Genomic DNA, 23,733 nt, shown 5'->3' on the forward strand with positions numbered 1-23,733 from the left:
CCGTTGAGGGGCCAATGGCCACCTCCCTCGAGCGCTCCCATCCGTAATGGGTGACGCCCACTCATAGGGATTTTCCAATTAGTGCTCACCGATCATGACCTTACCGCCCGACCAAAATAAATACGACAGTTCTAAACTAAATGACTAATTTACTAAAAGACAGTAAAACAACATTGTATTAATAACATGCTACTGATCAACACTAGAGCAGGATAACTTTATTTGCAAAATATACCACAAATTGACCTTGCTTTATTGCATATTCCAAGTTATCACGATAATAATCCGAACCTGTAAACAAGATTAGAGTTACCACATCAAACTTTATTCAAAACCACTTGCTGTCCTCAGGGGCTGGTGGGTGGGTCAAAATTGGCTCTTCGTTCCGTCTCGAGCTCACGTGCAGCGAGGTGGTGCAGCTTCAGAGCACAGGAACAAGAGGATGCTTCCTTGGCTTGTTGCTCCTTTTATCCGTCTTCAGGGCGGGCGTAAACCCGCCCCGGCCTGCCCCTAGGGCGTGGCCGGCCGCGTCAGTGTCTAGGCCAGCCCACTCTAGGGCGGGAAAAAGGCGCGCCCCGGCTACGCCACTTCGGGCATACCAGCCGAGACTCGCCTCCCGCCCAAGATGGCTTCCCGGGGGGATCGTGGTACTCCACCATACGTTCGGGGGGACCGAATGGTCGCCCCTTTCCATATGGCCGAGATACCCGCCACCCCCTCTCGACACAATCCCCAAGGATGGGAAACCGGAAACAGTTCTGAACTTTTGGAAGACGGGAGGGAGTGACCCTCCCGGCCGTATTTATTAAAATATGAAACAAAATTAAAACATTAAAATAACAGTTTCATATTATGTACAATTTCATTACCACATTGCGATGTTTTGGCTAACCTTAACATATTCTCTAATACAAAGGTTCTCCTAGCCGAACTAACATCCTACAAAACATTTAACTTGAAATTTTGAAATTGTACATCCTAACGTTTAAGGGCCAACGGCAAGGTCGTAACCGGTGTCAAGATCCCTAACCCAGAAATATCCCCCTCACTTGTGAGGGGCGACCGCACAGAGGAGTACCTCGAGTGCAACTACCAATTTCCCTTGACTTGACGGGGGCCCCAATAAACTCGACGCCACTTAAAGGTCGTCCGAGGACTCGTGTGAGGTATCTAGAAGGTAGCGTAGACCCCCCCCCAAACCCCACACAACTTACCACATCTGCCGTCGCAGATGACCTGGCCCCGGGAAATTCTCCAGGAGGGGGCTGTAGCCCCTCCTACCCAGGAAGGGGCCTTGACCGCCTTTCCTTTCCTTTCGGCGGCCCATCCTTAGAAGGAACCGCCTACCCCGTTGAGGGGCCAATGGCCACCTCCCTCGAGCGCTCCCATCCGTAATGGGTGACGCCCACTCATAGGGATCTTCCAATTAGTGCTCACCGATCATGACCTTACCGCCACAGGCCGGATAGTTGACCGGCTATCCGGACCCCCCACAAAACTCCTACCTAAAGGTCATGTCTTAAAGTCGTTAGCCAAGCCATCAAGTCTCCTATGAGTAACTCGTTCCCCACCCGGGACAAGTGAACCCCATCCCCCAAATACATACTGTCACCAGTAATACAACCATGCGAAATCGAATGCAGTGTATTGGAACGGAACAATCTACTCACTTTGTTATTGATTTTTCTTACTGAATGATTCAGAGCAGAAACAGAAATAGCCCCCCGCCATACTTTTCGTGGGATCATATGGGACCATGCAATCGTGCACCCTGGAACTCTCCTCGCCAACCAACTTACAGTGGAAAGCATCGCCTCAAGAAGAAGTCGTCTACCAGTGGTGACCAAATCATTGCCCCCAAGATGTACTATGACTATAGACGGCGGTGACCTCGTCCGCCCTAGCAAACCCTCGAAAAATGATTGAAACTGGTCAATACAGAGTCCGCCCCTTCCGTAGAAGGACACCCTGTACCCGTATTCCCCAGCCACGTGAATCATATCACCTGCTTTGAATACGTCCGCGGCACGCCTCACGTATGAGTGGCCCACGACCCACACCTCCTCTTTCACAGCCGGTGATGTCTGACCGCTGGCCCGGTGTTGGGTCGACTGCATAGTCCGCCCCGCCTCGTAGGCTTGCGCAACTGAAACCAAACAAAAACAAGAAGCGTGAGTACATCATTACAGCTTCACAACATGTGCAACCGCACATACCTCTTATAACAATTGGAGGACCAACGCCCCACACGTTTAACTTGTTCGACATTCAGACCCCTGGCTGTAGCCTCTGTAGCAGCCCCTATCCGAAAGGAATGGGTCCCAAACTCGCCCGGGTTCAAGCCCGCAGCAGTAATTGACATCGCAAGCACCCGCTGAAACTGAAACCTCGTCAGTGGGGTGGTGTCAGCGTGTCTCAACAAGGTCCCCCCCCATAGTGCCACCCTTTGTGCTAAATATTCCTCTACACAACTCACCGGGCACATGGAGGACCTGGGGATCCTATGCATTAGTATGCAGTCACCCATCGCACCCTGATCGGTCTTGGACCTGACGAACGAGACAGTCATTGTCTCCCCCCTGATCTGAACGTGCTCTTGGCACAGTCCCCCCATCACGTCCTGCTTGTTCCTCGCCACTAATTCGCTTACCCGCATAGCCCCATGGAATGCCAGCGTAAAAGCGGCTCGGAATAACACTGTTTCATACTGGGATGAACATATTGCAGGGAGTCTAGATAATAACAGGGCCAACCTATCCAGACCTATCGGGCGCCTTTCATCTACTCTGCGACCCTCAAGGCGTTGCCACCCACGTAGCGCTTTTTGCACAACGAAAGACGCTGCCGGGTCCTGGATCCCATGAGCCCTAGCCACAAAGGAAATGGCGGCCCGATGCCTCTGGGCCGTCGCCACTGATTTGCCTGCCTGCCGTAACGACAGCAGGAATTTCACTACCAACTCCTCCTGGCCCCAAAGCTCCCCTCTAGCCGCCCCCAAAAAGGCCCAATAGGAACGGAACGCCCCTTCATATGCCTTCCTCGTCCTGGGTGCTAAACTCTCTCCCACGAGGTTCTGTAATTCGGGGCACCGAGAGACCAGAGAGCTTCGGGAAAGGGTGCTGCCACCGGGTCCGCTGTGGGCCGAAAACCCCAGAAGGCCTGCATACGAAAACGAGAAAGGGCATCAGCCGCCTGGTTCATCACCCCTGGGACATGTCTTGCCTTAAATAGTACATTCAATTGCATACACAATAACACAATTTCCTTGAGCAATCTCAGGACCCATTTGCATCGTGCTGCCTGGCTATTGATACACTCAACAACGGTCATGTTATCAGACCAGAATACCACAGAGTGATCTCTGAACCCCTCAGGCCAAGTTCTCAGGGCCACCAGAATGGGAAAAAGTTCTAGGAAAGCAATGTTACTTGTCAGACCACTATCATGCCACCATGACGGCCATCTTTGTGCCGACCACTGAGTGCCGAATATGGCACCAAAACCAATGCTCCCTGCCGAATCTGTCCACAGCCCCAGCTCCTCAGAGGACACGGCCGGTTTGTTCCAGACAATTCGACCATTGAAATCCGCCAGAAATGCCAACCAAATGCGCATGTCCTGGCGAACCTCTGCCGAGAGCCTTGTGCGATGATGACCCTCCTTCAGGCCGACCATGGCTTGAGCGATCGAGCGAGAAAAGGGGCGGGCCATCGGTATAACTCTTAGGGCAAAATTCAACTGCCCCACCAATTGTTGTAACTGATGTAACTTAACCTTAGACTCACTTATACACATTTGCAGGGATGCCCTGAACCTTAACACTTTCTCACCTGGTAAACGAAAACAACCTTCCGCGGAATCGAGCTCGATCCCCAGAAACTCGAGGCAAGTCGAGGGACCCACAGTCTTACCTGGTGCCAATGGCACGCCAAACTGATTCATCAAGACACAAAATGCATTCAAAGCCTGTCCACATTCCGGATCCCCGGCTGCCCCCAGAAACAAAAAGTCATCGAGATAATGCATAACATGATGAAACCCCGTCCTCTTTGTGAAGACCCATTGCAGGAAGCAACTGAACTTTTCGAAATAGGCACACGATATAGAGCACCCCATCGGCATACACCTATCCATGTAATAGTGACCCTGAAACATGAAACCAAGGAGACGCTGATCGTCTGGATGTACCGGGAGCAACCGGAACGCTGACTCGATATCAGATTTTGCCATCAGCGCACCGGGCCCCAGGCGATTCAATATGGCTACGGCCTCATCGAAGGATGCGTACCGCACCGAACACACTTCCGGGTCTATCGCATCGTTCACGGAAAGACCACGTGGGGCTGACAAATTATGTACCAGCCGAAACTCACCCGGGTCCTTCTTGGGGACCACCCCTAAAGGGGAACAAACAAAGTTAGCAACTGGTGGCACTTTAAATGGACCGGCGACTCGACCTCGAGCCACCTCCTTCCCGATCTTTTCCTGTACCACAGTCGTATGCTGTAAGACCGATATCTGGTTTTTACATTTTGCTATACCCTGAAAATCCCCTACTGGGATGCGGAAACCATATGAAAATCCGCCCCGCAACACCCCAGCGGAAGCGTGATCCGGGTATTCGCTGAGCCAGGGAATCATTGCCATGGTATCAATCGGAGTAGGTAAAGGCGCCCCTCGGACTATGTCAGACCTGTTTGGCGCCTCCTCTACCCCCGTTATCACCCGTTTTGGCTCTGCACATGGACTCAGGATGGGATGATTGCCCACACCCCCCACATTCGTGCCTAAATTTGCATGACCCCTGGGGCCTAGTACATTTTCCCCTGTTAAAGTTCCAACACACCCCCCTTTTTCCTGTGTTGCCGATTGGCCTCGAGTGATTGTCGTTACTTGTACCTGATCGAAAGGGCGTCCCCGCATATTGGCGGGAGGATTCGCCAACGTTACTCCCAACCAATGGCACCTTCAACATACCAGAGTCCTCCATTTTGGACCAGGACAAGTTAAGCTTTTATCATGCTCTTTCGCTTTTCTGAAAATATTATCATAACAAAACCAATGGTTGCCCTCGTGAGATACTGAATACCCCATGATCCGTGACTGATAAATCGGCAATTCGGACAGCAATTCGGGCCTACGTTCACCCAAGATGGATGTAAAAACCCCCCATGCCTTGCCCCAATTACCAATGTTTTCATTTACCTTAAAGGCGGCCATCTTTGCGCGCCAAACACTCGGATGCATGAGCTCCTTTTGGCTCTTAACATGCTCCATCTCATAATGATCGGTAAGCAACGAGAAGATGTTTATATACTCCCCTGCCCATATCTTCTCTTTGATAGCCAGAGGGACATGTTGACCCAACTTTTCCCTTCGAGAGGGTGCCGACTCATCCCTCGCAATCGGCAATGGCCGCTTACCTGAACCGGAAGCTGTATCTGCGACTGGACCTGACCCAGGTGGTTTTCCTACTGCCGCATCCGGCGGTGGAGCCTTCGTCGCTTCCCTTGTTTCCCGCAGTTGCCTCATCAAAACCTGCGCGTCGTCAGCCGTGGCGCCCTTACTACCTTTACCCAACCACGCTGCTAGTTGTGCTGCCAGCTCGGGCGGCATATCCTCCCCGGATACGGGGGTGACCACCACGGGAATCGGATTCCCTTCCTCCGGCACAGGAGTGGGTGCCCCGAGCGGAGTACAGGGAACCGGGACGTCCCCCCCAGATGCTCCCCTTCTGGGCCTCTTGCCTTTTCCTCCTGGAGCTGCTCCTGCCAGAGGACGTTTCGGCCCCCCTTCCTCGTCTTTCTCCGCCATTCGCTTCTTTAGGTCGGTCACCTCTTTCATGAGAACACGCAGCATCTGGTCGGTAGTCATTCGCTTTCCCGCCTTCTTAGGCATTCCCCGACAGAGTATCTGCAAAACAAACAAGAAAGATTACAACGCTCAAAATTGGCTCTTCGTTCCGTCTCGAGCTCACGTGCAGCGAGGTGGTGCAGCTTCAGAGCACAGGAACAAGAGGATGCTTCCTTGGCTTGTTGCTCCTTTTATCCGTCTTCAGGGCGGGCGTAAACCCGCCCCGGCCTGCCCCGAGGGCGTGGCCGGCCGCGTCAGTGTCTAGGCCAGCCCACTCTAGGGCGGGAAAAAGGCGCGCCCCGGCTACGCCACTTCGGGCATACCAGCCGAGACTCGCCTCCCGCCCAAGATGGCTTCCCGGGGGGATCGTGGTACTCCACCATACGTTCGGGGGGACCGAATGGTCGCCCCTTTCCATTCGTAGGGCCACTCACATAACCACTTACCCATACAGCTATTCATACTGGCAGTCGCTCACCCACACAGCCACTCAGGCAGCCACACACTCCACTATACAACTACTCACACACAGTTATTCACTTATACAGCCACTCAGACACCCTCTCATTCACCCATGCAGCGTCTCACCACAGCTACTCTTTCACCCATACAAGCACTTAACCAACCACTTGCATACCCATTCACACATTCAAACAAGCACTCCCACATCCGCTCACTCAGCCATTCACACACTGTCACTCACTCATGGAACCATTCAGACACCCACTTACATAACCATACAGTCACTCACATACCCACTCAATAACTCATATGGCCACTGACACAGCAATACAGCCACTCACACACAGATACAGACAATCACACAACCACTCGGTTTTCATGTTAGAAATATTATCACTCAGTAGTACAGAAAGAATAGTATTTTAACTTATGGAGTAGCTTAGTATATATCTAAGTCTCAAAAACGTTTACAAAATACTTACACTCAGTGGATGATGTCATTAGCAATGTCATCAGTGATGTCATTCGAGATGTCATCCGGGATCTCACTGACCATGTCATGAGTGATGTAATATGTGAGATCATAATTAGTGCTTTGCTGAGGCTTAAGTTATGGTTAGCTCAGGTAACTATAACTGCTGAATTTCTGTGGTATTATTCGAGTGAAATCTGCGGCCTAACTATAACGTCTTTGTAATCTTTGTTTTTTTTTTTACAGTGAATATGTGTGTATGTATGTATGTATGTGTGTGTGTGTGTATATATATATATATATATATATATATATATATATATACAATCACAAATTCACTCTTCGCTGATCCTTCTCCTCCAGCGAGAATACACAGCAACAAAACAGGGGTCGGATTTTCAAGAATTATTTATTTATCACACCCAAGTGCAACAACAAGTTAAAAAGGACAGTCTACGCGTTTCGGCTTCACAGCCTTCTACTAGACTATATATTATATATATATATATAAAAGCCAACTGTGGCGGAGCTCCGATACCGCAGGACTTACTTGAGCGGTAAGACGTCTGGGGATCCGAGGAGATGGCGTTTTAGCAGGCACAGTACCAGGACACTTTATTCTGCACACATTCACGCTACTCACCACCACCAGCACTCACTATGGGATTTTGAGAGTCCGTTTAAAGACGCTCTCCCGTCTAGCCAAGATGGTGCATTCTGGGGGTGGCAGTCTTCCGATGCAGGCTGCCATGACGTCTCACCAACAGGACTCAGCTGGGCCTCCACCAATGGGGGGCTGACTTCTTGTATGAATAGCGGACCGATGCAGACACCTGGCTCCAAGCATATGATTAAGGCTAACTGCCGAAACGCGTCATGCTGATGTCTGTCCTGCAATAAAGCGTCTTTCTCCATGGAATCCCCTGCTGTGTCCCCTCTGGTTCTTCAACTGAAGTAATCTTTTCCTGCATATATATATATATATATATATATATATATAATGTATATGACTGAAAATAAAAACAGGGGAGTTGTCTCGGGTAACTATAACTTGTGCCCTAAAGTAACTTTAACTCGCACCTCTGGGAGAAATTAGCGAGGTTTTTTTTTAGTTAGGGTTTTGTTTTTTGTTGTTTTTTTTTAATGTGGGTGCTCCAGCGCACGGAAATCAGGCCAGATCATTGGGGACTTCAGAGGAGTCCTAGTGCTGTGGCGGTCCCAGCCAGCTCTATTGCTTTGCTCCCACCCTGGCAGGAGCAAAGTTGTATTCCCTGGCCAGGAAGTGTGGGCAGGGAATAAAGTTTATTTGACCTATACTGACTCTCGTAGCCAGGGAACACCAATATCCATGAGGATGAGGTCCCTGGGACAGTGCAGCAGTATCTGGCCCCAGGGATGGGGTTTCTGAGGCCAAAGAATGGTTTAGGGAGGGGGACCACATGTCTCCTCCGCAGAATTTCAATCTTGCTCCCTGGGGGATGTGGTCCCCTGGGCCTTCATGTGGCTAGAGGAGGAGGCTGCACCCCCCACTAGAAAAAGTTAGCCTAGGGGTTTGGGGTTCCCTGGGCCTAAATAAGGTTGAGGGACGGGACTTCCAATTTTAAAGCACAGGGACCTGGGTAATGGGGTCCCAGAACCTCCACAAGGCTCAGGGAAGGAGGTCACATGACCCCCTACCCATTTAATGAAGAGCCGCCCCAGGGTAGGGGGTCCCTGCGGCCTCCACAAGGCACGCCCCCTCCCAAAAAAATAAACCTGCTGAATATACAATTATTCTGAGCGTTAATTTCTCAAATTCTACTGAATGGAATTATACCAAATAAAAAAAAGATTTCTAGATCAAGATTTAGCTTTCTGCCAGATTTGGTGCAATTCCTCTCAGCCTTTTTTCTGTATTGCTGTTCTATTTTCCTCTGAAAAATTGCATGAGGAAACACGTTTTAAGACTCCACTCCCCTTTTTATCGGCCCCATTTGACGGATCACCGTAAAACCTTTTAGGAAGGGGCTGAGGTTGATGAGCCTTTTGTTTGGCGCTGGTTGACAGATCTGTATTTAACTTTCCAAAGTTATTAGCAAACCAAAAAAATCAATTTCCTATGGAAACTTGGTCCTCACTATATATTTCTACACTGTTTATAATTCAGTTTAATGATGTCCTAGAATGCTAAACTAGGATTAGATCTTAGTATCTGTTCCTTCATATACTCCATTTCTTATAAAATGCCATTTATTGCAAAAGAATGTTTGGTGTAATTATATTTGTGGAATTGTTCAATGCTGCAAGAAGAGAAATTGACTAAACACTGCAATTTCAATCCATTTGGAAGATTAGAGAACATATTTTATCATATAACTTTACAAACACTGACAAAAATGTTTTATTAAGAAAGTTGATGGATGGTCCTCTATCGTAAATGTATTTTATATTGTCAAGTAATAATGAGACTTTTTTGTACCATTGTGTAATAGCGAAGAGCTTAATTAAATAAAGCATTACTTGAATGACCTATTTCTTGTTATTGCAGCTCTCTTTGTCCAACCATATATGGACATGAGGTAAGGATTTTTTCTGTATGTACATTTAGATTCGAAATGTATGACATTGGTATTGAGATATAAGCATCCTTCTTTCATCTCTCCAAAGGGTATTTTTCACCAGCAAATTTTGAGTTTCAGAAGGTGATAGGAATGCGTCCAGGCATATCATGTTATCAATGTATATCATTCAATCGATAAATTCTTTATTCGGTCTAAATAGGCCATAAAAGCATGTAAAAATAAAATATTCACAAGTCATCTCAAATCAAAATTACACTCATAGACCTATCTAAATTAAAATATGGCGAATTGTTTTAATTGAACCTTTGTAAGGATAAAAATACTTTGCTAATAATACATAAATACAGCAAAAACCTCTTAAAAATAGTGTCTAAAAATTAGTTGGGGCTCATCTTAATAAAACCTAACAAACAAAAACCTTCATATAAGGTTCTGCGATATAAGTAGGTAATAGTAGGAGCCATCTAAAGCCATTAATCTAATCATATTTTATCCAGTTTACATGAACAGTACATTTGTAAAATAGCTCACTGTCAAAGTTAATTTGGCAAGATAGCAAAATACACCCCTGTCAATAAAAGCGAGATAAAAAGCAACAGGTACATCAATTGCGATTCTCCTATTAACATGACCAGAGAATCTGGATTTCATTAAAGACACGGAGGCTGACATTATGCATTTATCCTTTAATAGCAACTCACACAGCCGCACTACATCACAAAGGATAAAGTTCTAGAGTCATAACAAAGGATGTATCTAGGAGATGATCTGCCTCTTTTAAAAGAATCGCAGCAGGAAGAACTTCAAAAGGAACTGAGAGATCCGGGTAACGGGAAACAACTTCAAGGGAAGAAACATCAAGGAAGAAACTTCAGCAAGTCAAAGGCCAGCCGGTTAAACGGAGTTGCCTGAAAGAAAGAAATGAGTAAGAACCAAGAGCCTGAAGAGCAAACTCATCACATGGGCACAGCAAAGATTAAAACCAATTGAAGCAATTCATAAAATCATGCACAAATACAATATATCAAAGATGTAGAAGTAGTAAGTTCAAAGACACTCCTCAAGTTGTAAAAGGGAGGAGGGAGGGATAATGTCAGCCTCCGTGTCTTTAATGAAATCCAGATTCTCTGGTCATGTTAATAGGAGAATCGCAATTTCATTACAAGACCGGAGGCTACATTATGCATGTTCGTAGCCCCGAAGGACCACCTCAGACATATGCTCGATAGGCTTACAGTAATGACGAGCAAAGGTATTAGCATTTGACCAGTCAGCAGCTTTCAGAATATCATCCAACTTACCACCTGACCAGAAGGACTTACTGGCCATAGCTCCTCTGACAGAGTGAGCTTGGAACTTAGAGAGGTCAACACCAGCGAGCTTCATGGTAGACTTAACCCATCTAGCAATGGAGGTGGAAGAAACAGGTTTGAAAGGTTTCACAAAGGAAACTAAGAGTTGATTTGCGCCACTGGGGCGCAGGAGAGACACCTTAGCGTCATATTCTTTCATGCAAGCAACCACACAAAGTTTAGGTAAGGTGTCAAAACGAGGATAGAAGATAAAATCTGACATCGTTTTGGTTCTTCTAAGTAATTCGAACTTGACACCAAACATATCATAACATCTGTTGGAAATGTCTAAGCTTCTGATGTCAGAAACCCTCCTACAGGAAATTAAGCACAAGAGTGTAGCAAGCTTAAAGGAGAGAAACTTTCTATTAAGGGAAGAGTTATCTGGCCAGGAACAAAAAAGGTCTAAAACGCACTTGACATCCCAAAGGGTCTGGTATTTAGGCCTAGGGGGTCTCCTTAGTCTTATACTCTTGAGGACCCTACAAATGATAGGATTTTTACCTACCGATTTACCGTTGATAGGAGCGTGACCAGCGGAAATTGCGGATCTGAAGCAGTTAATAGAGCGATAGGAAAGGCCTCTGTCAAATTGTTCGACCAGAAAATTAACGAAATTCACGACAGGAGTCTCCACGGGATCCAGACTCCTTTCCAGGCACCAATGAAACCATTTCTTCCAAATGCTGTTGTATCTAAGGTGTGTCCCAGGTGCCCAAGATTCTCCGAGGAGAGAGAGAGCTGTTGACGAAAGTCCAGACAGCTCGTTAGATTGCCTGACACTTTCCAGGCAAGAAGGTTCAAATTCCCCTCGAGAATAAGACGGTGATCTTCCCCGTCTGCGTTTGAGACCAGGCCTGGAGAGGCTGGGATGAGAAAGGGAATGTCGCATGCTAGTTCCAGGGCTGTTGGGAACCAGGCTTGGGACGGCCAAAAGGGAGTTATCAGGATCACGGAGCATTGCTCCGATCTGACCTTCTGAAGGACCCTCTGAATCATGGCGAAAGGAGGAAAGGCATAACCCAGGAAGTGGGACCAGGGTTGGAGAAACGCGTTCACAGCAAGAGCGCCCGGGTCTGGCATCCAACTGAAATAGTTGGGAAGTTGGAAGGTGAGCCTGCTGGCGAATAGGTCCACGTCCATGGGACCCCAAAGGAGGGAAAGGGAATTGAAGACGTTCACGTCGAGTTTCCAGTCCGAGAAATCTATAAGGAATCTCGAATTCCAATCTGCTGAAATGTTCGATTTCCCGGGGAGATATTCCGCCCTGAGGGAGATCTTGTGTTCCAAACAGAACATCCAAAGTCTCCTGGCGAGGTTGGAGAGATCCGCAGATTTCGTCCCTCCAAGGCGATTGATATAGGCCACAGCGGAGACGTTGTCCATTTTCAGAACAACGGACCTCCCTTGGATGGAGTGTTTGAAGCTCATAAGAGCGTATAAACCAGCCATCAACTCCAGAAAATTTATGTGTTGGGAGGATTCCGATAGGGTCCAAACTCCACCGGTGTCCTGGTCTCCAAAGCGAGCACCCCAGCCATGAAGACTGGCGTCTGATTCTAGGACAAAATCCGGGGATGAGCCAAAGATGGCTTTGCCGTTCCAGGCATCTAAGTTCTCTAGCCACCAAAAAAGCTCTGTTCTCGCGTCCGGATCTAGAGAGACAAGGTCCCCATACCACAGACCTGAATTGAGGGCTTTTCTTTTTATTCTCTGAAGTGCGCGGTAGTTCAGAGGGCCGGGAAAAATGGCCTGGATGGACGAGGAGAGGAGTCCAAGAAGTCTGGCTAGTTCGCGGAGAGTTAAAGACTCTTGTTTCAGGACGGATCTGATCTCCTTTCAGATCTTGGCAATCTTCTTGGCCGGAAGAAGGAGGAGACATTTCGTGGTGTCTAGAGTGAAGCCGAGGAATTCTATAGTCCTGCAGGGAGAGAGCATGGACTTGTCCCTGTTGATGATGAAGCCAAGGCTCTCTATCAGGTTCATGGAGGTTTCTAGGTCTCTTAGGAGATCTGAGCGGGATTGGGACATGATAAGAATATCGTCCAAGTAAATGATGAGGCGGATACCCCTCTCTCTTAGAATTGTAACGACACACTTCATGATCTTGGTAAAGCACCAAGGGGCAGAAGAGAGGCCGAAGGGAAGAGCTTGGAATTGGTAGAGATGTTCCTTCCAAGCAAATTGGAGGAAGGGTTGATGTTCCTTGTACATAGGAATCGTGAAGTAAGCGTCCTTTAAGTCTAACTTGGCCATCCAGTCCCCTTCCAGAAGGAGATCCCTCAGGAGGTGGATACCCTCCATTTTGAAATGGCGATAAACTAGAAATCTGTTGACTTCTCGAAGGTTTATTACGGGTCTCCAACCCTTGTCCTTTTTTTGAACGAGAAACAGAGTGCTTATGAACCTTGCATCGGACCAAGGAACCTCCACTATTGCGTGTTTTTTGAGCATGGAAGCGATTTCTTCCTCCACGATCTTTTCTTGATCTTCTGAAAGGACAAAGGGGGGGGGTAGATGTGACTGGAGGGGAATCTGTAAGAAGTCTATCTTGAAGCCCCTGACGGTTTCTAAAACCCATGGGTCTTGGGTAATTGAATCCCAAACATGATAAAACTGTTTTAGTCTGCCCCCTACTATGGGAATAGAAGAAGGAGGAGTAGTACTTACTTGTAGAGTTGGAGGTGTTGGGAGCGCCTCGGCCTCTTGAGCCACGGTTTCTCGGGCCTCTTCCTCTTTGGGGGAAGAAGGGTTGTCTAGGGGGGTAGAAGCCCCTTCCTGTTCCTCTGAAGGATGAGTAGGGTCGTTGGTTGCCTCGGCCGGAAGAGCGACCCCTTCTGCCGGCCTGGCCAAAAAGGTTGGTGTTGAAGACCCGTCTCAGGTTGTTCTGGGCTCTATCAAGGGCAGTAAAGGTGTTAACATATTTGCCAATTTCTTTGATTATGTCCTCTCCGAACAGGAGGCCTTTGGGGTTCTGGGAGGGTTCTTTCTCCGCCATGTCACCTAATTTGGGGTTGATTTTGTTCAGGATAGATCTCCTCCTCTCAATGTTCAAACCAGAGTTGGCGTTGCCAAGGAGGACGATAGCCCTTTGGCACCAGCCTCGAACGAGGTCGACGTTCAGGGGGGTAGAGGAGAGGTGGGACTGTTCCGCCATATCTAGGATTCTAACCAAGGGTCCCAGGACGTCCAGGAGTCGGTCTTGGCAGCCCTTAAGGGCCCTCTCCAAGCCTTTTCTGGGGTCACGCCCTAACTTAAAAAGGAATTTAATGAGGCTAGGGTCAAGGTTTGGAGTCTGGCAGACTCTGTCATCAATGGTAGGTCTGGGGGATTCAGACCTCATAGTGTTTCTGGTGTTTCTATCCAGAAAGTTTCTCAACCAGCGTGCCACAAATTTGGAAACATGATCCTGCGGGAACCATTTAGAGCTGTTGGGGTGAGAAATGTTTAGGGGGGAAAACATTTCCTCCCCAATAGGGTTTAGAATAATATTCTTTGGAGTAGGTTCCGGATCGAAGTGGGAATTGAGATCATGTTGGACCTCGTCCAGGTCAAAGACGAACTCGTCTGAGGGGTCTTTGGAGGAGTTGTCATCCAAGGAGGAGGGAGAGGAGTCAAGACCAACATTTGTATTTGTTTGAATAGCACTATTCCAAAGTGTGCCGCGAGGGACACCGTACACATTTGTGCCGCCATGGGCACCGGTCAAAGGAGTGTCCCGAGGGACATCAGGTTCAAGTGGGGCGCGGTGGCCTCCCATCCAAAGTGAGGTGCTAGGACCTCCTATGTTTTGAAAGGCGCTAGGGCCTGTAGTGCTTTCGCAATGTTTGGTCTTTTTGGGTCTCTTACCGTGTAAGGGGAGATCCTGGGGGTCACCTGGTCTTTTAGAGAGCATGACATCCCTGAGGGAGGACATCATGCAAGACTTAATTTCTTGTTGCAGGAATTTTTTAAGCGAATCGTTAATGGGGGCAGGTGAGCTAGCAGTGGCATCATCAGAATCCACGTCAGACATGGTGTGGTGGAGAAAGCTTATTAACAGGTAAGGTAATAATTAGATCCCCCTATTACTCCTCTCCTTTTTTTATTTTTTTTTTTAATTGGTATTCTTTTTTTTTTTTTTTTTTTTGCAGGTGAAGCCTCAGGCTATTCTCCTTTTTTTTTTTTTTTTTTAAATTTATTTAATTATATTAAATTAAGGTAATTATTAATAGGTGAAGGGGTATAATTATGGTGAACAGTTTATGAAAAGGGGTGAAATAATGGGGAAGTTAGGTTCAAGACTACAGCAGCGTATTGAGACGGCAGGGAAGTATTGATGAAGTGAAGGAACGCTTAAAAGCGTGTTTGGATATATTCCCAGATGAGTCAGGGAGACGAGCGCAGTGGTCGTAGGTCCCCGGCGGCTGAAGCAGAGCAACTGACAAGCTAAATCAGTCGCGCTCGAGCTCAGCCGCCGGGGGAAAGGAAAGTGGCTTGGCAGGGAAGGCACGCAACGCGGGTGTCGCGAGCGTGCTTTCCTCTAATCCCCAAAGTCAGGAAATGGATCCAAATCTCAAGCGCGCCTCTGCCGCATGAAGCGGAGATCCGACGCGCTTTGAAGGGGAGAACCGGGTTTAAGGCGGAAGGAAGGAAGGGCGGTCGTAAAGACGGTATGAGGGGAAGCGCGGTCGCGCGTTTTATGGGGGAGAAGGGAGGTGGACAACCATAGATTGGAAGTCCATTAGTAGGGAGGTGGGGTGGGAGGGGGGAAGCCTGCGCCACCCACCGCCATCAAGATCTGTGCTGAGGCACAGAGTTGACGGAAGAGCATGGCGAGGTTGCCAGAAAACGCTGAAAAAAAGAGGTTTAAGACACTGAAAATAGTTTCAAATAGGCATAAAGGTACCTGTTATACAATACAATGAAAATAGAGCGATATAGAGATAAAGATTAAAGCAAAGTACAAGTCTAAGCTTAAAGACAAGGAGCAAGTAATAGTAGTGACTTATCTGCTGGCGAGCCGCAGTAGTCTCCTCTCAGCAAATGAGCCCTCCAAACCCAGTAATGTCCAACTTTTTCTCTTTTGTGTGATATTTTATTTATATTATTTATATCAATCAATAGTACCATACAATAAGTGCAAAGCATTAACACCTTCAGCGTGGTGCGAATTTTTGCGCTGTGCTGAAGGTTCTAAAAAAACGGGCGTGGTTGTGGCGGAACGGTTCCGTCATGAGCTCAGCCCAACCGACGCTCATGACGGAACCGCTCCGTCATGAGCGTCGAAGGGGTTAAATCGCTACTCCCGACTGTATTAACAACAACGTGAAAAAAGCTTGCTTTTTTAGTAGGCAAAACATTTTGTTTGTTGAACTTTATTCGATTGATTAGCTGCTCACTGCTACACCCTGCTTATCCTTCTATCAAATGTGTCGTAATTCACAGAGGTCGAGGAGACTTGAGAGGTTTATTCTATTGCCCTCAAACACATGTTCCTTATCTAAAGTTTAATGTTTTTTATGTTTTGATCGAGAATTAGCTGAGAGCTTTACACCATAAAACGTACCAGTGTCTTCCTTAAGAGTAATGTTTGCTCTCTCATTTTCATGCAATGTTTTATTTTAAGATGAAGATTCATTCTTTCTTTTAAAAATAGTACAACCAGACCGGGTCAAAGAAAAGCAACTCAGGACCGGTTTCACCCTTATTAGTGCTCATCATCCAGGCTTATGTTCCGGTTCAGGGAGAACCTGGACTGGCAGTTCATTGGAGTAGGGTCAAGCCTGATTTGCATATGTCTGTGTCCATACTGAGGTGGCATGGTGTGCAAAATAACAATGAACTGGGATGCGGCCTCTTGTAATAACCAGTGTCTGAGATTAATTTGGAAGGACCTGGCCTGGCAGTTAGGACTGAATTTTTCCTATTTGGAGCATGGTCAAGATCGATTTCTAAATGGCTGGGTTGAAACTGAAGTGGCATGGTGGGCAAAAATGATGGATCAGTATGCGACCCAGAGTGATTGCCAGTGGCTGAGAATAATTAAAGCATTCCATCCATCACCTTGTTTGTTAATGCTAGAGCCTGTATGTTCAATTCCAGTTGCAGTAAGGGACTACCCAGTCCTTAAGGGGCTGGGCGCCGGGTGCTTGTTTCACTGGTGAAACACTCCTAAATAGGAGGCCGTGAGGACGCCTTCTGTTGTCAAATGGATTTCAGGCATAGGCTATTTCCAGAGCAACACGCAGGCGGGAACTCTATCTGACTGCAGTGTTCTTGAGAAGGCCCAAACTTCTCAGCATCTTCCCCAGGTCAAGAGCTATGCGCTCCCAGCTGAGCTTCTCTTCGGTGAGTCTGACCGAACAGGAACTTGGATGAATTTCTTGACATTTATTTTACTGCAGAGGTAACCATGGAGGCTAACCCTGACTCCAGGCCTGTGGGTGAGTTGCAAGAGCTCTGTACCTGTGAACTACACACTTTTTCGTTGCAGCATGCAGTTCACAGCCTTTTCTACTCAGGTTATTTAAGATTTCCACATATCTCTTTCTCCCTAGACCAAATTCTTCAGCAGGGAGATCTCTGCTTATCTTAAATTTAAACAAAATGCTCTTAGTTATCATCTCGGTAAGACCAAGGATATATGGAAGTCACACAGCTAATACCCTCAAAGCATGCTGCAGTCAATTGGATAGTGTTCTGTATCACTATGTGCTAAAAGATGGTCAGCAGACCTCGTCTGGATAGAGTCTGGACCCATTCCACAACAAAGAAGCAGTCACCGTGCTCTCACTAAATGTCCCAATAGCTGCCGTTTTAGGGCAGCTGCCTGGATATCTGTTTATAAAGTTGCAAAACAGTATTTCATAGGTTATGACCCTAAAACTGACACCTTGATTGATGACACGACTTGCTGTAATTGGATTCCTGTCTTCTCTCACTATACTCCTAGTTCACCAACTTGTAGAGTGAAGTGCTGGGATTAATATTACATTTTGTAAGAATATCAAAGAAAGGTTATGTGCATTTATACTTGTGCTCCCTCTCCATCCTGGTTATATTCTTTTAAATCATAAAAAACCGGAAAATATGTAAGATTTTAATTAATATTTACCCATTTGACCATATCTAGAATAATGAACTGTTTGTCTGACTTTGCGGTCCTATCTGGAACTGTGCAGATTCAAAGGATGCGGTGTCAGCATTCACAAATTTGAACCCTTATGCCGAGGAGTATGATTCTCTGCTTTTGTAACTTGCTTTTCAGTAACTTTGGAGTGGTATTTTTCAGTCAAACATTGAGGATGTTTTAGATTTTAAATGGCATATATAAGGGCTACTTAATTGCTGTTCCTTTCAGCCATATTCGCTTTACATAACCGCATAAACAATTACAATGTTTTATATTCAAAATATCTTCTCAACAAGAGTAAGAGAATAAACTACCAGCTGAAATAGAATTATTGAAAAATTATAGCGATATGCCAGAAGATTGTCCTATATATAACTTTTGCGTTTTTCTCTTGAAATACAGCTTGTGAAAGCCGGTTTATCTCTGGCTCTCTTTGGAGGCTGCCAAAAGTATGTAGATGACAAAAACAGGATTCCAGTACGAGGCGATCCCCATATTCTTGTTGTTGGAGACCCAGGACTTGGAAAGAGTCAGATGTTACAGGTATGATCCAGTTTATGTCTTTTTTGCCTTCTTTCCAGCACAAATTCATTGGGCGCTAACTTCAGTATCAAACCTATATTGTTGAAGGTGGGGTTGGTTGCTAATATTGAAACCTTTACTACAAGCCGTGCTATCCAACTCCATCAATGCATTATTAGGTAGTTAGTGAAATCTTTACTATTTCCAGTATGTGTGTTAAACATTTTGGCCCTGATTACGAGTTGTTTGGCGGTTCATCGGACCGCCAAACCTGTGGTGGAGGTGCGGTGGCGGTCGAGGACCAGTCTTACAACTACGTGGTCGGCCCTCCAGGTGACTACGTTCCCTAGCGGTGGTACGGGAGTCAGGGGCGTGCAATATGCTGGTGGTGCTGCTGCTGCACTGCCAAGCATATTACGAGTTTTCCTCACTGCCAGGATTTCATGGCGGTGTTCACGCCATGAAATTCTGCCAGTGAGGGAACAAAGGGGGCCCTACTGGCCCCACGGTTGTCTTTGGGCCCTTGGGTGCATGCAGGGGGGCACATGGTGTGCGCTCCTTTGTGCATGCATCCCTATTCATGCACGGCATTGACTTAGCACCTTCGCTGAGGCGGCTATTCCGCCGCAGCGCTAAGGAGGCGGGGGGGCCGCGTGGCGTGCCCATGCTGGTGACGGAACCGCTCTGTCACCAGCCTCGGTTGAGCTGTGCTCATGACGGAGCGGTTCCGTCATGGCCACGCCCGCTTAATAGAACGCGCCGCGCAGGCGCGAAATCAGCGCCGCGCAGTCGTGTCGGGCGGGCCATGACGGAACCGCTCCGTCATCAGCACAGCGCCACCGCGGCTGATGACGGAGCAGTTCCGTCATCAGCACGGAAAAGGTTAACAGTCTGCCGGCAGTTGAGTTTGGTGCGGTGACGTGCTGCCTCACTCCCGCACCACCGAACTCTTAATCAGGCCATTTGTATTCATGCATATTTGGGTTCAAGTCTGGCCTCGTTTGTGAGTTGGTGAATAGCTATAACCCTGGACAGTAGGACATTACGTGATGGTTACAAGAGATGGAATTATCAGTGAAAAATCACTGGAGAGAGCAGCTGAAGAACCTCCCTATTCCTGGGGTGTATTTTCTTTTTTTGGTAACTTTAAGAATATCAGACCACATGGTTATGAGTAACTGAATAATTCCTTAGCCTTTAAGTGATTTTATGGGGTCCAGGGTTTTATGTGTGATTTGTTCTATTTAATGGTACGAAATGGGGCTGAGAAGTAGCAAAAATGAGTGTCACTATTTTGAATCCCCAAACGTAATTGATACTAGCAGAGTTCAAAGTTATGTCACAGGTACAAGTGGTGTTGCTGCATTAGGACCACAATATTGAAGGAGGGCTCTGGATTGAGAGGAGATGGGTCGATACGGCTACGACACATCTGGGATGTGTCTGGGGGCTGCTACCTGCTAAGATGTGCTGGAATAGGTTGGTCCTTCTCCGCCAAAGAATGGTGAAAATGGTGACACTTACCTATTTGTCAGTTTGAATCAAGGGGTGAGTGACACCTGGACCAGCTGCAAGTCTTGTAAATGTATGTTGCACAATAACTTATCGTGCTGAAAGATTCAGTTTGAGCTGCAGAGCAACCTTGCGGCTATTGCACTGCATCTGTGCTGGTGGAGAAATCACTTTGCAGAGGCATATCCTCGAAGCACCAGCAGCCTCATTTATACTCAGCTGAAGTGGGGTTAAAAATAAGGAAACGTGAGGAGAAATGCTTTCAGATTTCACCCTGTGTTCTCATATTTTATCCAAATCCACACTCGTGAAAGAAAGGCGGAATATTCTGTTTTTAAAAGGTGCAGGACTGCAGTAGGAATTAAGGCCAAGGTGTGTTATAAAGACGGTTTGTTATGCCGCTTTCTTATTGCACTTTTTCCTCCCCCACTCCACTTACGGATTTCACCATCTTTCAGGTTATTCGTGAGAACATTTATAACATAGAAAGTCGAGTTTGCTGGCCTGGAGTTAGCTTTCTGTATGAAGAGGTATTTAAATGTGTTCCCAATAAAGTTTTTTCAAACTTTTATTAAAATTCAAGTTTGCGGATTTATATAGCAGTGCAGTTTGTAACTTGGCCCGAGAGCATTAGAGCACTTTGTTAAAGAACCGGATTACTGGTGATTCTGAGAACAAGCAGAAACCCGCCCCGATTGTAGACCCAGAGAGAGCATAGCAGAGTCTCCAAACCTGCTCTCTGCCCAACCGGGTTCAGGTGATTGGGAGAGCCATGTCACTGGGAGCGGCGCGGGCCGAAGAATGTTATAGATTGCTTCCGTCCTCCCAAAACGTTGATGCGGCTTACCGAATCTGGGCTTTAAATAATCTCTAAAATCACAAGTGCACTCCTGGCAGTACTAAAAGGCACTTTGGGAAGCAAGAATGTGAGGCTACAGTGAAGTCCTGCTTCTGTACCGAAGTCTACGGAAAGCAACCAGCTCCCGCCCACTAACATGCAAACAAACCACTGCGTAAATTGGGGGAAACAACCGCAAATTCAACACTGCAACATACGAACAGAAACCACACCAGAACATCACATCTTTTAGAACAGATAGGGGTTTTCTATAACTGATATAAAAACAATTTCCTCTCGGGTGGAATCGTTTGCTCCCCATGAAGTGACAAACGGCAAGAAAGATTGCATTTGTGACGGAGTATAAATAAGGCTGAAGCTGTTCAAAGACCGGCTTTTTGTCCAGAACAACATTGTAGTGAAAATGAATTAGACTTCCGATGCAGACATAGGAATCCGTAAAGGGATATTGCTCTTGATGACCTTCATTCACAGTGTGCGCAATGAGATACTGTATGTGGCGCAGAGTTTTATATGTCTATGGGGACGTGGGGGCGATTGTGGCTTGCCAGGGCGTGACTGCATCCATGTTGACCGTCTGTGTATTATACGTCTGATGTTTACAATCATGAGGAGAATGTCCTATGGCTTGTTGGACTAATGATTGTTGTCCGTCTCCTCATTGTCTGTGTCCATGCTGAACTCATACTTGTACTTACCAATTTCATAATTTGCAAAATGTGATAGTCGCAATCTCACCCCTGACACTGTACTAACCGAACAGGTACTTTTTGTTCTACTTTGATATGCAAGTTAGACACTGACATCTTGCATTATATCTGAAAAACAGCTGATTAGGTTTAATCAAACCAGGGTATAGCACTGAATGACGAAAAAGCTACTTTGCCACTACAGTTTTGAGGTTATGTACGTTGAGTTCTCATATAAGAACACACTGCATACATCACCAGGATATTCTTTTTTTGTTCCAGTGCATTGCACCCTCGCATTTGGTCACCCAGGTTTTCCGCTACGATAGGTCCATCAGTATATGAGCTCTCACAGAAGATAAGTAAGGAACAAGTGGCTGTTTTCATCATCTGAGTGTAACGAGCCTCCAACTGGTGTCAAGCCAGATAGGCAGAAGTCTCCCAGAAGCCTTTGAACTTATCAAAAGTAACTGAAGCCCTTAGAAGCAGGTCCTGGGGAAAAAGGGAAGAGATGAAGCCCTTAGAAGCAGGTCCTGGGGAAAAAGGGAAGAGATGAAGCCCTTAGAAGCAGGTCCTGGGGAAAAAGGGGAGAGATGACAAAGCCCTTTAAAGCCCTTTTCAACTACACCTGATGGAAATGAGACCGTGTTACTTATAGCTACATCTGGAAATTCCAGGATGCCAATAGGAGCTAAAGGAGGAAGACCGAGAGGTAAATAGGCAACAGCAGAATGACTCCTGACTAGTTAAAGAACCAGCAGGAACTTAAGAAAGCCATCAAGGTACAATGGGGAGGGGAGCCAGGTGCGAACTGAAACGAGGATGACCTAACCAAACAATGCTCAGAGTTGCCAGACAAAGACTAATTGAGATTATAGACCTTAAATACTTTTCTGCCCTTGTTAACCGAGAAGGAAACTTAGATGCCATCTTGCTTTGGACTAACCCCTATTCCCTACACATCGCCTATTCCCTACACTCCGCCTATTCCCTACACTCCGCTTCATCATCTTAGGACAGGTAAGGCGCGAGTACTTGCGGTCACAGTTGCCCAATCTCCAGCTCCCTGAAGGCCATATGCACCAAGTTGCCCTTGATTCCTGACCCCCTTGGTGATGCGTAAACTGCTTTGACCTGTTCTTAAGTTAGTCCTGACATTGAACATGGGTACAGTATGTAAAGGATTTGCTGATAAATATCACACTACTTGTCCTGACTACAGGGTTGGGAAAAGGTTTGGCTATCCACACATTACCTCTCAATTGGAGGGTACATTTAAAGTTTACTCCCAAGTTTATCCCTTTCCATTCACAAAGCTAGTTGGGACTACACCCGTCAAATAACTCTTCCTGGTCACTGGAATAATAACCCACTGTTTAATGTGTCTCGACTCAAGACAGCCTATTCAGCTACTGCTGCAACTCCTTCCTCAGTGTGATTGACAGAATATCGGACTAGGTGTATAGGTCATTTTGAAATCTACTTGGTGGCGAGGTCAGTTGCAGTATGTGGTAGCCTAGAGAGGGTATCGGCTGTCTGATAATTAATGTGAACCAGCTTCATTTGTTGATGTTATTCGACTTTATGGAATAATGCTTTTAGTAAGAGAATGTGTTCTTCTTGTAGCCTTGACCCGTGGGTCCATACATTTGTTTTTTTATTGGGCAGGTACATGCATGGTTTGTGAGATATGGCAAGTGAGATCTTACCAACTGCGAAGTACCTTCTCGGGCTCAAACTGTACATGATGTACAGAGTACAGCGAAGTAAGTAATCCATATGGGCCTGAATACTACTGATTGAATTGGCAGGTCAATTATTACCAGTATCCTGCTTAGAAAGCACGCTTTGGTTAGATGGACTAGTTTTTTGAGTGACGGGCAAATGTTCCTAATGAATCTGCCCTTCAGTGGTCCAGGCTGTTAGGGGTAAAAACAGGCTCAGTGCAAGAATGATTTAAATACAGCTGAGCTCTTTGGGGCTATTGAGGCCAGTGAAACAATTTCCCCATCCTTTTTGGAAATTATAGGCTATTCCCATTGGGCTAGCCAGTAGGCAATGCTTACCTTGTTACCTTCTCTCTGTGGAGAAGTGTGGCTCAGGGGTTAGAGGCGGCAGACCCGGAAGCTGAGATCGGCCCTGGACCAGGGTTTAATTCCCCGCCTCAGCGGGTCTTGGGCTAAAAATTCCACGGACTCGATAATTCTCGCTCCGGTACCTTCTCAACTCACGGGTTCACACTCTGCGACTCTGGGCAATAGCTTGCTTAATCTCCACAACCGCCCCTCGCGGCGGGATGCCTGACTTTCACCTTGTGGATACCCTGCCGGGGTTATC

The 23,733-nt window shown here is 46.8% G+C and overlaps 1 protein-coding gene across 1 annotated transcript in view; it reads left to right on the forward strand.

The window, feature by feature from the left end:
* The window catches only part of MCM8 (minichromosome maintenance 8 homologous recombination repair factor), a 334,641-nt gene that overhangs the window by 196,115 nt on the left and 114,793 nt on the right, over positions 1-23,733 (forward strand). The window contains exons 11-12 of the mRNA XM_086927685.1: positions 9,315-9,345; positions 18,217-18,357. Coding sequence (XP_086783811.1) covers positions 9,315-9,345; positions 18,217-18,357 — 172 coding nt within the window. The remainder of the gene's footprint in view (positions 1-9,314; positions 9,346-18,216; positions 18,358-23,733) is intronic.

Source organism: Lissotriton vulgaris, chromosome 6, assembly GCF_964263255.1.
Source record: "Lissotriton vulgaris chromosome 6, aLisVul1.2, whole genome shotgun sequence".
Classification (NCBI taxonomy): domain Eukaryota; kingdom Metazoa; phylum Chordata; class Amphibia; order Caudata; family Salamandridae; genus Lissotriton; species Lissotriton vulgaris.